This window comes from Lagenorhynchus albirostris, chromosome 1 (genome assembly GCF_949774975.1).
Source record: "Lagenorhynchus albirostris chromosome 1, mLagAlb1.1, whole genome shotgun sequence".
Taxonomy (NCBI): Eukaryota; Metazoa; Chordata; class Mammalia; order Artiodactyla; family Delphinidae; genus Lagenorhynchus; species Lagenorhynchus albirostris.
In genome coordinates this window covers 166,843,925-166,860,498 of record NC_083095.1, presented here as the reverse complement: position 1 = coordinate 166,860,498, position 16,574 = coordinate 166,843,925, and the positions used below count along the sequence as shown (strand labels likewise).

Sequence of the window (16,574 nt, the reverse complement as noted above, 5' to 3'; positions counted from 1 at the left end):
CTCGCTGCAACTAGAGAAAGCCTGCACGCAGCAACCAAGACCCAATGCAGCCAAAAATAAATTAATTAAATAAATTTAAAAAAAAAGGGATTGGCACATGCAGGCATGACTGGAATGTAAATTATGTAAGGAACTGTAGTTTATCTCAAGTAATAATGTGAAGTGGACCACAGTGCTTCTGAAAAGATGGAGCAGAGGTGGAATTATAGATAAAAATCAACAAATAACAGTTAACATTTGTTGAGAGCTCTCTGTGTATGGGGTTACACACATGACTTCACTGAATTTCACAACTTACAGGAAGTGGGTACTATTATAATCCCAGTTGACAGATGAGGACACAACTTCAGGGATGTAAGGTTCAACCGCCAGTCACTGGAAACCCACCCCCTGCAAAACCGTGAGGGGAAAGCCACGCCTTTACCACTTTTTCACCCTCTCCTCTTGCAGACACAGCCTCTGAAACCCTCGGCTAGTGTCCTTCCTTTGTAGACACACGGGACAGAATGTGAAATGTGTCAACAGCTAAAAAGTCGGCGACCATCCTCTTTGCTCTCTTTACCCAGGAGGCTGGGGCCGTGAGCTGCGCTGAGCACCGACGTGGCCAAGGCTCCAAAGGAGAGACTCTGACCTCGGCAAAACTTTTCATATTAATGCTCGTTTTTAGGCTAAAAGTTTGCTGTCTGGTAGAAGTCCTCTGGCTCCAGGGATGATTCCCGTCCCCCGACCCAGCAGTTCCCCGGGGGCATTTAGGAACCTTCCCAATTCCGGCCCGAAACCTGATGGATGTTTAGACGATCTCCAAGGCCCCCTGAGGGAGGTGGGGAAGGAGACTGGAGGGAGGGGGAAGGAGAGAGGTAGGAAGGAGAGGAGTGGGAAAAGGAAATAAAGGACCAGGGAGAAAATGATAGGAAGAGGGGTAGGAGGGTGAGAGGAGGGGGAAGAGGAGAAGGAAGGAAAAGAAGGGGGAGGAGAAGGAAAGGGGGGGAGAAGAGGGAGGGGGGAGAAGGGGGAGGAGAGTAGGCAGCCCGGCCCTCCCCTGCCCCTCCCCTCCTCCCACCCCCTCCCCAACCTCGGACCCAACGCTAGGGGTCCCCAGGCGCCGCCGCCCCCAGCGCTCACCTGCCATCTGGCCCCGGCCCGGGGGTGTCGGCCGAAGGCTCTGCGGCGCCGCCCGCGCTGAGTCCCGAGGCCCGGCGGCTTCGCCTCCGCGGCCGGCTCTGCTCCTGGGCCGCCAGCTCGGGCTCCATGGCGTGAAGGGGGCGGCGCGGTGGCCGGGTGCCCGGGAGGCCCGCTGGGAGCCGCACGGCGCCCGGCCGCTTCGGCCCGGAGAAGGGTTCCTGTCAGGAGGGCGCCGCCACCGCCGCCGCCGCCATCGCCATCTTCCGGGGTTTGAAAATGGCGGCCGCGCGGCGACCAGCCAATCAGGGGACGGCGTGCGGTTGCTAGGAAACGTGGAGTCCCGCCCCTCTCCTCCTACCTCCAGGCGCTTAACTTCATAGAAGCTAGAAGGGGAGGGTAGCCGAGGGGGTCACCCTGCTGAAAACGCGTGACCTGGGATTTAGTTCTGACTCCATTCCTAAATCCCCAAGACCCGATTAGTAGTTCACAGTTCATTAGGACTTTCACCACAAGCCAAGGCAAATTGGAAGCATTTTAGAACTTTCTTAGCATGTGGGGAGAGGTTGAAAGTAAAATGAGGTTTGCACACGCTGTATTATTCATGTGAGATAAATCCCCGGTCACCAAAGGTATTGGAAAAATGTGTTCTCAGGGCTCTCTCTAGGAAACCAGTAAATCTGATTATGAGACCTCCTGTCTCCAGAGCAGAAGAGTCCAAGTGCCTTCATCCTCTAATTATAAGAAGGCACTACAGCACGTAAAGGACCTTCTCAAATAAAAAAGAAAATTGTTAAATAGCACATTCTTTGGTTTAAAATACTGCTTTCTTTATGTCTAAGGCTTTAAAAATCACCTCCCCTTTCACACTCTGATTCCCTTTCTGGGAATCTATCCTAAGAAATAAAATTGTATATACATTGAAGGGTAGCAATATATGCCACCTTAAACATGCTGCTTTGGAAGGAGGATTATTTTTAGCTGCAGGCACTTGAAGAACACCAGGTGCAAAAAGGGCCTTCTGACCTCCCCCCTTCTTCATGAAAGCAGGAGATAAATCTCCCCTGTGATAGCGGCCCTCCCCATATCAGGAGGATGGGGGGAGTCAGAGACAGAATTCTCTACAAACAGAAATTGTTTAAATAACTCTTATCTTCCTTTGGTCTCCCCGTGTATTTTACTTACTCTTCCACAATTCCCTCTCATTGTCCAACCTCGTACATAAGCACTAAGGTTTTGCTCCTTCTTTGGGTTTTTATTTTCCTATGGAGGATCCTCTGTACATGTAAAAATCTGTTTGCTTTTCTCCTGTTAATTCTGTCTTTTTTTTTTTGCGATACACGGGCCTCTCACTGTTGTGGCCTCTCCCGTTGTGGAGAACAGGCTCCGGACGCGCAGGCTCAGCGGCCATGGCTCACGGACCCAGCCGCTCCGCGGCATGTGGGATCTTCCCGGACCGGGGCACGAACCCGTGTCCCCTGCATCGGCAGGCGGACTCTCAACCACTGCGCCACCAGGGAAGCCCCTCATACATTCTTAATACAAGAGGAGGATTCTTTCTTAAAGACATTTGTTATTTTCAACCTAGGTATACGTCGCAAGCAGATTTGGATAAGCTTTAGAGAATTCATCGGTAGTTGGGCACAGACTTTATCACAGGGTGTTCAGGTAGGCCCATCACAGCTCCTCTGACACCAGAGAAGTGAAAAACTGAAAAGAGGCTGTGCTGCTTTAAGTGTCTCAGCCCTCAGGTAGAGTCACTTCCTGCCCTTTGATAAAGCTTACCTGGGCGGCTCCTCCTGTCAGTACCACTGGGCAGTGGGGCACCTGCAGATCAACATGGTAAGTGGCTTCTATGTTGCTGACAGTGTTGCTGTCAACAGTTGTAGCAAATTTTTTTCATCATGTGTGTCTCTCTTTTCCCCCACCAAACAATTCTTCATAGATTCCTGACACAAGAGAAGAAATTTTTAAAGAGGCATTTGTTTCTTTAAATATCTGTGTTTGGATCAGATTTGAATCTGCTCTGAATCTCATCTATTCATCTATAATTCTGCTGCTTTTAGGACAAGCTTTGTTGATTTGTAGTGGTTCACTGCCTTTAACGGAAGCACTGAGGCAAGATCCTCTCCTTCCTTTAGTTTTTACATTTGCTTTAGACTGAGTGTGCTGGTTTTTCTGTAGAAACCAGTGGCTTCGTTTTTAGTAATGCTTTCAGAGTTTCTGGGAACTTCAGACCCAGGTCACCGTTGCTGAGCTCATAAATGTGAGGCTGGGTGAAGGGCAGGAACCTCTATTTTGTCCTCTCTTGAGTCTAGCTCTTTGAGGACAATAATTAATACAGTTACTTACAATAATTCTGTTTGGGGACCACCTCTTATGATCCACTTTCCTTTCACTCTCGGTTTTTTATTTCTTTTTTTAATTGACGTAGAGTCGCTATACAATATTATATGTTACAGGTGTGCTATATAGTGATTCACAATTTTCAAAGGTCATACTCCATTTGTAATTACTATAAAATACTGGCTCTATTCCCCATGTTGTACGATGTATCCTTGTCACTTATTCTATACCTAATAGTTTGTACCATTTAGTCCCCTACCCCTAAATTGCCCTCCCCCCTTCACTCTCCCCTCCGCTAACCACTAGTTTTTCTCTATATCTGTGAGTCTGCTTCTTTTTGTTATATTCACTAGTTTCTTGTATGTTTTAGATTCCACATATAAGTGATATCATACATGTTTGTCTCTGTCTGACTTATTTCAATTTTTCAAGTCCATCCATGTTGCTGCAAATGGCAAAATTTTGTTCTGTTTTAATGGCTGAGTAATAGTCCATTGTGTGTGTGTGTGTGTGTATGTGTGTGTGTGTGTGTATATATATATATATATATACCACTTCTTTATCCATTTATCTGTTGATGGACACTCAGGTGGCTTCCATGTCTTGACAATTGTAAATAATGCTGTTATGAACACTGGGGTTCATGTATCTTTTCGAATTAGTGTTTTTGTTTTTCTCAAATATATACCCAGGAGTGGAATTGCTGTTTCATATGACAGTTCTCTTTTTAGTTTTTTGAGAAACCTTCAAACTGTTTTCCACAGTGGCTGCACCAATTTATGTTTCCACCAACAGTGTTATTATCTCTTATGTTCCAGTCACAGTAATTTTTAGTCTTAGAATTTTTAATTCTTAAATGAAAGCAAACATCGAATTGCTTTTTCATCTTTGATCTTCTCACCCCATTGGACTTTCTCTCCAACATTTTAAGGATGTTTATTTTATATTGTTTTGCTCTTAAAAATTATGCCTTCCTACATCAGGGATCCTTGCAGTAATGGAAATGCTCTGTCTTGAGTGTATCAGTTTTGATATTCTGGGTGTGATCTTGCAAGATATTTCCACTGGAGGAAAACAGGTAAGGGATCCATGAGCTCTTTCTGCATTATTTCTTATAACCACACATGAATCTACAATTCATATTTATCTCAAAATAAAAAGGTAATTAAAAAACTGTGCTGTCCTAGTAATTCCCAATAAGCTTTAAAGCAGCATTTATGAATGTGCTGTGACATCACTACTGATATTCAGTGGGCATTTTACAGTCTTTATTTTATATAGTGTGACTAATATTTTAACAGATAGTTTGGAAAGGAGGAAAAGGCTAAGAATAAAGTGGAGATAGCCTTCTGTCCCCGGGACACAGTTATGAGATAAACTCAGCTGTTTCTCAAACCAGGATGGGCAAGATTGGTCCTTCTTGGGCCAAGTATTCCTGCCAAGTTCAAAAAGCTCAGTTTCCCTCCTATGTCTGTATCACTTGGGAGAACAGTCCCCATGAAGATCAGCAATTGTTTTTCATGTTGGCGATTATTTTTACCGTGAATATTAAGAGCAAGTACCCTGTGTGCATGACCTGTTGGACTGGGTGGAAAACAGCCGTGGAAGGATGTTGTGAGAGAAATCTACATGCAAGTGGTTTTAATGATGCAGAAACAAGGAATTCGCCGCCCCCCTCCACCCCCTCCACCCCCTCCACCCCCACCCCTCCGCCACTTTTAAGTTTGTACCTAAATCTAGGAATTGGGGTAAGTTTTGATCTGATCACAGTAGCTAATGTACTGAGATCATCTTAAGTCCTTTGGGAGGAGAGAGGATTGAAGCTGTGCTTTACAGACTCAGGTGTTAGAAGGCTGTTGATGATGGAATATGTTGTTTTGATTTTTCTGTGCCAGATAGAGGTTGGAAAAATTGGTTGGTACTAAGTGAAGTGCTTTGTAAATTGAGTTCACTTCCTTTGTCGTGAGAGACATGGTTGCATACAAACGAAATCAAAGGGAAGTTCTACTCAGGTAATGAACTTGAATTCCTCGTAAAGCACAGAGCTCTGTGTTACGCCCGTGACTCAAGGAGACAAAGTACAGGGTTTTTATGGCTGAGCACAAGCAGAGTGAGCAGAGTCTGGGTCAGATGGCAGGGCTGTGACTGGCCACAGAGACCTCCCTCCCCTCCTCCAATCGGTGGTCTTTTTGTGGTTGAATCTCAGACCTTGGGAATGTGCAGCCACGGACAGACAGAGGAGGGCAGGGTTGCCTATCAGCATATCAGGCAGACAGCCTGAAGGGTCCTGATGATGCAGTAAACAGACTTCTCACCCTGTAAGACCCTCTGCACAGACTTGTTCCATGACCATTGGCAATCAAAACACAACGATATTAAAGCCGGCAATTGCTGTCCCTTTAGATTTTTAGGATTTAACTTTTTCTCCCCTCTCTTAGATGAGTAGATATTTAAATTACAAAAAAAAAAAGTTGTTTGCCTTAAAAAAATAAAAGTGAATGGTAATTTAAAAGTGGGAGAGGAGAGGGGAGGCTAATGAGGGTGAAGAAAATAGGTAAGTTTAAACAGGAAAAAAAATTCTACCCAGATGTAACTAGAGTTAATATTTTGATGCATTTAAAGACTTTTTTTCTGTGCTTATTTTTACTTTTATTTTATTTTATTTTTTTATTTTTATTGATGTATAGTTGATTTACAAAGTTGAGTTAGTTTCTTGTGTACAGCAAAGTGATTCAGTTATACATATATATATTCTTTTTCATATTCTTTTCTATTATGGTTTATTACAGAATGTTGAATACAATTCCCTGTGTCATTCAGTAGGACCTTGTTGTTTATCTATGTTATATGTATTTATATTTATTTCTCCCCTCTTCCCCTTTGGTAACTATAAGTTTGTTTTTTATGTCTGTGGGTCTGTTTCTGTTTTGTAAAGAAGTTCGTTTGTATCATTTTTTAGATTCCACATATAAGTGATATCATATGATATTTGTCCTTCTCTGACTTACTTCACTTAGTATGATAATCTCTAGGCCCATCCATGTTGCTGCAAATGGCATTACTTCATTCTTTTTTATGGCTGAGTAAGCTTATTTTTAAATGTATTTGACATCATACTTTATATACAATTATATAACATACGCTTTCACGTCACATTTTAACATAAGTATTTCCCATGTCATACAATTTTTTGGTAACTGTTGAAGGTTTGCATAGCATGCCATTGTATCGATGTACTTTCCTTTAAATGCCCAACAATAGGTAAATGGTTAAGTAGATTGGTTCTTGGTTTTTACTCTTATAAATAATGATACTGTGAATGCCATTGTGCCTAAATCTTTGCATTTTAGATCATTTCTTTCTTTTGTAATTCATTTGTTTATGTCATTTTCCTATTTATCTAATAGATGTCTCAAGTATTTTTTAATTGATGTATATAAAATTGCCTTATGTATAGCTCATATATGAAGGGCTATACATAAATCCTTTTTTTTTTTTTGCGGTACGCGGGCCTCCCACTGCTGTGGCCTCTCCCGTTGCGGAGAACAGGCTCCGGACGCGCAGGCTCAGCGGCCATGGCTCACGGGCCCAGCCGCTCCGCGGCATGTGGGATCTTCCCGGACCGGGGCACGAACCCGCGTCCCCTGCATCGGCAGGCGGACTCTCAACCACTGCGCCACCAGGGAAGCCCATAAATCCTTTTTTATATACATCAGTATTTTTGTTTGTTTATTATAGTATGGAGTTTTTACATTTTGGGGTTATTAAATCTATAGCATGTTTCCTTGGTAAATTTTGCACTACTTTTAAGCTTAGAACATCCTTCCTTATTTAGAGCACATATGAACAGTAAATGTAAAATCTCAAGATATGAGATTGACTGCAGTGGGTTTTAACATATATCAGGCTGTACATTGATTTTGGTTTTATTCCTTTCCAATAACTAATTTTTTTTCTGGGTGAGAAAGCTTGATTTTATTCCTATATGATATGTCTTAACTCATCCTTAGCCCATTACACAATAGATGCTTAATTTATGTTGTGTGAACTGGAGTCCTTGGTCTACTTGTTCCTGAAGCTTACCTGTACCTTGGTTTTTGGTTTGCATGAGACAGTTTTCATTAGCTTTATCACAAAATTCTCTTGCTGGCATACGCTAGCCTGCTTTCTCTCAGCCCTGAGCGGACCTGCTGAGTGATGTAGCTCGTATTATCATGTTAGGAAGATGCACAGCTGTAACTTAAATACTACGGCTCATTTCAGAGGGAGTGCCTGTCTGTCCACATTGGCCAAGCTGGCGTCCAGATTGGGGATGCCTGTTGGGAGCTCTACTGCCTGGAACACGGAATCCAGCCAGATGGCGTTGTTCTCGATGGCAGGCAGGACCTGCAGGCACATGCCAAAACGGAGCCTATGGGTGCATCCTTCGATTCCTTCTTTTGTGAGACCAGAGCTGGGAAGCACGTGCCCAGAGCACTCTTCATGGACCTGGAGCCAACTGTTGTAGGTAATGTACATTTTACGTTCTAGTGTGTTTAATCGGGTCCACAACCCAAACAAGCAAGTATCAGTGGGTGGGATCATCAGATTACATGAATCTATCTGAACAGGATCATATGGCCCTTTTCCAAATTTAGAGCATCTCTCAGTGGACACTTAGGGTGATCAGCATGACAAACAAACCCAAAGGGAAGACTAGCTTAGCCTTCTTTCTCTGTGTGATGAAAAGAACGAAAACCTTGTTAGTTTCTCCACACAATCTACTGTAACAGAACACTAAATCTTTTCCTGGGTTTGAAAGCCAGTTGCTAGAAGCTTCTGACAAAGAATCTGAAATTTGGCATTACCTGCTTTTAGAGAATAGAATACTTGAACATGATTCCAAAGAAGGAAGGAGCTAAATAACTCTTCTAATTGTGGGGAAATGATGATTAATGATTATAAAATGATTACTTATGATTATTAACAGCAGATGTTGTAGTATCTGGTGCAAAAACACTTGAAATGGAGCTGGCGAAATGCTGGGGAGAGAAAGGGTCTTGCTGACTTCAGAGAAAACTACAGAGGAGGGTGGGTTTGGGTTTGGTACTCTGTATCAATTATTTTCCGCTGTGTGAGAAATCGCCTCCAAACTTAGCAGTTTAAAACACCAACAACCATTACTTTCTCCACGAATCTGCAGTTTGGACAGGGCTCAGAGGACAGCTCCTCTGGTCCATATGGTGTCAGGAAGGTAGACTCAAGTGGGAGCCGGAAGATTCACTTTGAAAGTGGCTCACTCGCTTGGCTGGCGAGTTGGTGCTGGCTGTTGGCTGAGAGCTAAGCCAGGGCTGTGGGGTCTCTGTGGGCTGCTCGTGCGTCCTTGTGGCATGGTAGCTGGGTTCCAAGAACAAGCATCCCACGAGAACAAGGCAGAAGTCCATGGCATTTTTATAACCTGGCCTCAGAAGTCACATTGTGTCACTTCAGCTGTCCTCCATGGGTTGAAGCGGTTACAAAGATCCATCCTGGGAAGGGATATAGACCTCACCTCTTGATACAGAAATAGTGAGGTTCTAGAAGCACAAGTGAGATAGGAAATATCATTACAGTCTTCTTTGGAAAATACAATCTGGATTGGAGTTCATTTCCTCATCAGAACGAAGTCTGAATCAAGTAACAAAACTGATGGAGAAAGTATGTTGATGTCAACGTGAGGGAAAGGATAGAAAGGTTTTTTAAATTAATAGGTGGAAGTTAAGAAATGTCAAGGCCAAGATTTATATTGATTCAGTATTACTCTGCTAAATGTTGTGAAAGAATTAAAAATAAGGAGCTACTGATGGCTTCAAGAACAGGCAACACTAGTGTGGAACCTGAGAGAGTCAGTCACGTCATATTCTGACTTGTGTTATAAGTGCCCTAAGAGAATATCTGAATTTTCGTTTCAAACAAATGGGAGTTTGCAACTGTGAGCTTTAGCTGGAGTCTGGTGTGCCATGATCCTGGGCAGGGTAGAATACGTCCCCGGAGGACCTTGGTAAATGTGGCTGAAGGAGCAACGTGAGAGGCCACACCCCAGCATTATGAATATTGTAGCAGATATTTTAACTTGTGCTAATCCAAAGACCTAGGCAAATAGGAGGACCCAGGATCAGAAGCTAAGCAAGCTGGAGGAGAGACAGTCGGCAGGCAAAGACCAGAAGAAATTCCCCAATCCTCTAGAACTCAGCCTGGAGGGAGGGCAATTTTGAGGATCTTGAGCTGGTCCAAACAAAACACCGTAAGCTCCAGGGTTTAGAGAGGAGGCACTGATTTTCCTTGTTTTATTCAACAAATAAAAATGCCTCGTATGGCCAGACACTATCTTGACATTGGAGAGATATATAGTATCAGTCTTCCTGGAGCTTACATTCTAGTGGGGTGCAGACCTATAAAAGCCAAATAGTGTGTCTGGTGGCGATCGGAGCATGGGGAAAAACAAAGCAGGGCCATAGGGGAAGGGAATATTGCGTGTGAGCTGTTTTTCAAAAGGAACGTCAAGGAAAGCTTTACTGAGGAGGTGGTGTGTAGGAATCTGAAGGAAGTGAGGCCTGAGCTTTACCTCTATGGAAAAGATCAGAAAAGACCTTATGGACCAAGTGGTAGTTCCTCTGAGTCTGGAAGACTGGGCAGGGAGATTTTAATAGTTCACAGGTGAGAGAGATGGAAACCATGAGCAAAGACACATCCAGACACCCGTGAGTGTTGTTTCAGCTTGAAAATGAGGAGGACATTGATATAGGGGAGTCCTAGAAGGCTTAACCTGGAATGGAGGTAAGGAAGCCAAGGAACCATCAAATAATAATCATGTTTAAAAACCACCAAAGTCCCTGTGGATGCTGGTTAAGGATGCTGGGCCAGGTACATGGTCTCTGAGCAGGGTGGAAACATGGCAGAAATTTGTATACTTGTGATTGGTGGTGCTATATCACTGATCTCCCAGAAAGTGGATTTTACTGAAGGAATTTATGGAACTAACCACCCTCAAGAACTCAATTGGACATTGTCTTGAAGAAGCAGGCTTCCATAGATTCCCTACTTAAACTGAACTCAGCCTTATTTCTTCAGGTAAGAAGCAGGTAATCTACCTGGAATTATATGCCCACTTGTTTGTAAATATATCTTTAAAACATCCCAACTTTGGTGGTTGTTTTTTGGTGTGCATATGTTAGTTAAAAGTAATTTCAACTCAGTTTTATTAAATTTAAACATATAGGGGTGTACCAAATTGTGGTCATATACATGGTCATACACAGGAGAGCAAGGTGTACTGAGGGGACCACCTTGCTCTTAGAAAATGAATGCTTTTCCTCTTAGGCAGGAGCTTCTGGGTATCTGATGCCAAGGCCATTGAGGTACATCTGCATAAATACATGACATGAAGCCATTATCATTATTATTTATAATTGTCATATGGGCCATGCATCATGCTCTGTGGTCTTTAATCCTCATGATAACTCACTGGGGTAGGTCTTGCTATCATCCTTATTTGTGAGAGGATATAACTGGGGCTTAGAGACACTAAGTAACTGCTCTATAGCTAAGTAAGGAAGGCCAGCCAAGCACCCAGGGAATTGATTCTTGAGCACATGCTCTGAACTGCTATGCAATGCGTATCCCACCCGCTATAACCAGGGCAACATTCCCAGAGCCTCCCTAGCCCTCAAATACCGCTGCGTTGATCTTCAGGAATCACGCTGTTTGGATAATTCTAAGGTAGGTGAGTGTGACCCGGCCCTTGGACATGCTGTGTCTTGATGTTTTCTTGGTTTAAAAGGGAATGAAACCAGCAAGGGTTATGCTTGGTTGTATGGAATACTGACATCTTCACGCTATTTCCCTGCTTCAGGCATTTGTGTTAACTGTACCAAGTGGTGTGGGCATTTGAGTTTGCATGCTTCTCTTTTTTTTTTTTTTTAACATCTTTATTGGAGTATAATTGCTTTACAACAGTGTGTTAGTTTCTGCTTTATAAAAAAGTGAATCAGCTATACATATATCCCCATATCTCCTCCCTCTTGCGTCTCCCTCCCACCCTCCCTATCCCACCCCTCTAGGTGGTCACAAAGCACCGAGCTGATCTCCCTGTACTATGAGTCTGCTTCTCACTAGCTATCTATTTTACATTTGGTAGTGTATATATGTCCATGCCACTCTCTCACTTTGTCCCAGCTTACCCTTCCCCCTCCCCATGTCAAGTCCATTCTCTACATCTGCATCTTTATTCCTGTCCTGCTCCTAGGTTCTTCAGAACCATGGTTTTTTTCTGTTTTTTGTTTTGTTTTTTTTAGATTCCATGTATATGTGTTAGCGTACGGTATTTGTTTTTCTCTTACTGACTTACTTCACTCTGTATGACAGACTCTAGGTCCATCCACCTCACTACAAATAACTCAGTTTTGTTCCTTTTTATGGCTGAGTAATATTCCATTGTATATATGTGCCACATCTTCTTTATCTATTCATCTGTCAATGCACACTTAGGTTGTTTCCATGTCCTGGCTATTGTAAATAGAGCTGCAATGAACATTGTGGTACATGACTCTTTTTGAATGATGGTTTCCTCAGGGTATATGACCAGGCGTGGGATTGCTGTGTCATATGGTAGTTCTATTTTAGTGTTTTAAGGAACCTCCATACCGTTCTCCATAGTGGCTGTATCAATTTACATTCCCACCAACAGTGCAAGAGGCTTCCCTTTTCTCCACACCCTCTCCACCATTTATTGTTTGTAGATTTTTTGATGATGGCCATTCTGACTGGTGTGAGGTGATACTTCATTGTAGTTTTGATTTGCATTTCTCTAATGATTAGTGATGTTGACCATCCTTTCATGTGTTTGTTGGCAATCTGTATATCTTCTTTGGAGAAATGTCTGTTTAGGTCTTCTGCCCATTTTTGGATTGGGTTGTTTGTTTTTTGATATTGAGCTGCATGAGCTGCTTGTAAATTTTGGAGATTAATCCTTTGTCAGTTGCTTCATTTGCAAATATTTTCTCCCATTCTGAGGGTTGTCTTTTCATCTTGTTTATGTTTTCCTTTGCTGTGCAAAAGCTTTTAAGTTCCATTAGGTCCCATTTGTTTATTGTTGTTTTTATTTCCATTTCTCTAGGAGGTGGGTCAGAAAGGATCTTGCTGTGATTTATGTTGTAGAGTGTTCTTCCTGTTTTCCTCTAAGAGTTTTATAGGGTCTGGCCTTACATTTAGGTCTTTAATCCATTTTGAGTTTATTTTTGTGTATGGTGTTAGGGAGTGTTCTAATTTCATTCTTTTACATGTAGCAGTCCAGTTTTCCCAGCACCACTTATTGAAGAGACTGTCTTTTCTCCATTATATACCCTTGCCTCCTTTGTCATAGATTAGTTGACCATAGGTGTGTGGGTTTAATCTCTGGGCTTCCTATCCTGTTCCATTGATCTATGTTTCTGTTTTTGTGCCAGTACCATACCATCTTGATTACTGTAGCTTTGTAGTATAGTCTGAAGTCCGGGAACCTGATTCCTCCAGCTCCGTTTTTCTTGTGAAAGCCTCTTTTTAAGCATATAACTAATCATATAGATTGGTATGCTTTTCCAGCACACAGCTGGCTCTTTATCTTAAAATGCAAAAGTACCACGCATGTGTGGTGGGTTGAATGTTGTCCCCCCAAAACTCTGCACCCACCTAGAACCCTAGAATATGAGTTTATTTGGAACTGGGGTCTTTGCGGATGTATGTAGTTAAGATGAGGTCATACCAGATTAGGGAGGCCCTATGTCCAATGATCTGGTTGGATATATGGATGATATATGGCCCATATAACAATTATAAATAATAATGATAAAATTGGCTTGATGACATGTATTTATGCAGATGTACCCCAATGGACTTGGCATCAGATACTTAGAAGCTCCTGCCTAAGAGGAAAAGCACTCATTTTCTAAGAGCAGGGTGGTCCCCTCAGTACACCTTATGAGAAGAGAGAACACACGGACAGGAAAAGGGGGCATTGTGATGGGGGCAGAGATGATGTGATGTAGCTGCCGGCCAAGAACTCCAAGAACTTGTATGCAGTCACCAGAAGCTGGGAGAGAGGCATGCGGCCATTTCTCCACAAGAGCCTCCAGAAGGAACCAACCCTGTCGATATCTGGATATTGAACTTACAGCCTCCTGAACTATGAGGCAATAAATCTCCCTTGTTTTAAGCCACCAAGTTTGTTGTACTTTGTTACAGTAGGCCTGAGAAACTAATAAAGGGTGTATGACGGAAAAACGTGCTTTCAATTTATATGGGGATAATTATACCTTTTCCTCAATTAAGGAGGGCCAGTTGGGCAGTTTAAATCCATTTCTTTATAGGACATTAGAAGAGAGAAAGCGAGTCAGGGTACAGGGCTGTGCAAGAGTTAGGGGTGGGATGGAGTGGACTGCACTGACCTCCTTTCCTCTTGGCAGATGAGATCCGTGCAGGCAGGTACCGCTCACTCTTCCACCCGGAGCAGCTCGTCAGCGGAAAGGAGGATGCTGCAAATAACTACGCCCGTGGTCGCTACTCTGTGGGGCCAGAGATCCTCGATCTGGTGCTGGAGAGGCTCCGAAAGCTGGCAAGTGGCTCCTCTCTCCTTCCACAGGCAGTGCCTGTGTGCCTGTGATCCTGCGGGACCCGCCCAAGCAGCACTTTCTACCTACGCCTCCATCACCACCCAACCTCTACCCTGGGAGCCTCCTGCGCATGCTCAAAGCTGGGCTGGTCCTGATGTGGGCACTGACTACCTTCCTTACTAGGCAGGGGAAAGAAGCCTTTGCACTTACTGTACAGCCCCCATCGACTATTTTGTTTTTCTTTTTATATTTATGAGGAAATATTTTATTTTATCTCCCCCCGTTTTATTGAGGTATAATTGACCTATAACATTGTGTAAAGTTAAGGTGTACATCATGGTGATGTGACACAGGAATATATTGCCAAATGATCACCACAATCAGGTTAGTTAATACATCCATCCCTCACATAATTACCTTTTTGTGTGTGGAGACGACATCATTTAAGATCTGTTCTCTTAGCAGCTTTCAAGTTTACAACACAGTGCTGTTAACTACAGTCACCATGCTGTACATTAGATCCCAATAACTTAATCATCTTATAACTGGAAGTTTATACGCTTTGAGCAGCATCTCCCACCTGACCCCAGTTCCTCACAACTACTATTCTACTCTCTGTTTCTATGAGTTTGGCTTTTTTCGATTCCACATATAAGTGAGATGATGCAGTACTTTTCTTTCTCTGTCTGACTTATTTCACTTTGCTTAACTGCCCACAAGGTCCATCCACGTTGTCACAAACAGCAGGGTTTCCTTCTTTTTAGTGACTAGCCCCCATCTACTCTTGCTTCTGCTGACTCGTGGCATATCTTTTTATCAGAGACTTCCAAAGAACTCTAAAACTTGTCATTTTCCAATAGTTACTAAGATCTGTAAAGTTAACAGGAGGCACATCCTACCTGGAGATCAGTTACTCTTTACTGACAGTTAATTCTTTCCTAAGGACCTGTGTCTGGAGAATCCTTTGTCTAGTAAAAATTTTGATGTTTGGCATAATCGTTAGGGAATACAGTACCTTTTACACCAGCACAGTAGATTGGGTATGAAAATGAAAGGTACTTCATCTACTGGCGGGGGGGGGGGATTATATTACTTCAATATTTTGCTTGTCATTTTCTTTGTTTTTGATAAAGACCTTACTTTAGATCACATACAGATAAATTCATCAGGGGTGGCAAAAGACAGTTGAATATTTATGCTTTGCTTACAGTAAAACTCTAAGCACTTGCCCCACTCCAGAAGTAACTTCTCAAGTATGTTTCAAAGTAAATATGTTTGTGATGAGTTAGTGATGGTAAACCAGTTCTTTCTGAAAGTTTCTGTTTGTTTTGGGGTACTAGTTGTGTCCCACGGTTACCACTGCTTCTGGGTTTATTTGGCTGAATTCTTATGTCCCTTTTACTTTCCCTAGGCAGAACAGTGCAGTGGTCTTCAGGGATTTTTGATTTTCCGAAGCTTTGGAGGCGGCACTGGATCAGGATTTACGTCTCTCTTAATGGAGCAGCTCTCCAGAGACTACAGCACGAAGGCTAAACTGGAGTTTTCTGTCTACCCAGCCCCCCGGATCTCCACAGCTATAGTGGAGCCTTACAACACCATCCTCACCACCCATCCCACCATAGAGCATGCGGACTGTACCTTCCTGGTGGATAACGAGGCCATCTATGACATATGCCATCGCAAACTTGACGTTGAACACCCCTCTTATGCCAGCATCAACAGGCTGCTGAGTCAGGCAGTATCTTCCATCACTACTTCCCTCCGGTTTGAGGGGGCCCTGAACGTGGACCTGATTGAATTTCAGACCAACCTCGTACCTTACCCTAGAATACACTTCCCCGTGACCAGCTTCGCCCCCATCATCTCTGCGGACAACGCCCACCACGAGGAGCCCTCTGTGTCAGACATCACAGCTGCTTGCTTCGAGTCCTCCAACCAGCTGGTCAAGTGTGACTCTCACCTGGGGAAGTACGTGGCCTGCTGCCTGCTCTACAGAGGGGATGTGGTCCCCAAGGACGTGAACACGGCAATTGCAGCCATGAAGACAAGGAACTCTGTCCAGTTTGTAGATTGGTGTCCAACTGGATTCAAGGTGGGCATCAATGGTCATCCCCCCAGGGCAGTGCCGGGAGGGGACCTGGCCGAGGTCCAGCGGGCTGTCTGTATGCTGAGCAACAGCATGGCGGTCGTGGAGGCCTGGGCCCGCCTGGGACACAAGTTCGACCTCATGTACGCCAAGAAGGCGTTTCTGCACTGGTACATTAGGGAAGGCATGGAGGAAGGCGAGTTTGTAGAAGCCAGGGAAGACTTGGCAGTCTTGGAGAAGGATTATGAGGAAGTGGGGCGAAGTTTCTGATGCAGATCTGACTGGTGACAATGAATGCTAAGCTTAAGTGTCACGCTTTACACTTAAAGGCTAGAGTTCCCTTGATGAGCAGAAAAAGGAAATTAAGTCAAGCGAGACCCCGAGTTCCAATCAAATGGGTCCATATTAACAATGAGCCC

At 43.6% G+C, this 16,574-nt stretch overlaps 2 protein-coding genes across 2 annotated transcripts in view; one reads left to right on the top strand and one right to left on the bottom strand.

The window, feature by feature from the left end:
• The window catches only part of NET1 (neuroepithelial cell transforming 1), a 53,222-nt gene extending 51,874 nt beyond the window's left edge, over window positions 1–1,348 (bottom strand). Inside the window, exon 1 of the mRNA XM_060159394.1 lies at window positions 1,123–1,348. Coding sequence (XP_060015377.1) covers window positions 1,123–1,250 — 128 coding nt within the window. The 5' untranslated portion in view covers window positions 1,251–1,348. The remainder of the gene's footprint in view (window positions 1–1,122) is intronic.
• A 3,114-nt stretch (window positions 1,349–4,462) lies between these two features.
• Window positions 4,463–16,425, top strand: TUBAL3 (tubulin alpha like 3). Its single transcript, XM_060164808.1, has 4 exons — window positions 4,463–4,543; window positions 7,729–7,972; window positions 13,923–14,075; window positions 15,485–16,425. Exons 1-4 carry the CDS (start codon window positions 4,463–4,465, stop codon window positions 16,423–16,425), a joined length of 1,419 nt encoding a protein of 472 aa, XP_060020791.1.
• The last annotated feature ends 149 nt before the right edge of the window (window positions 16,426–16,574 follow it).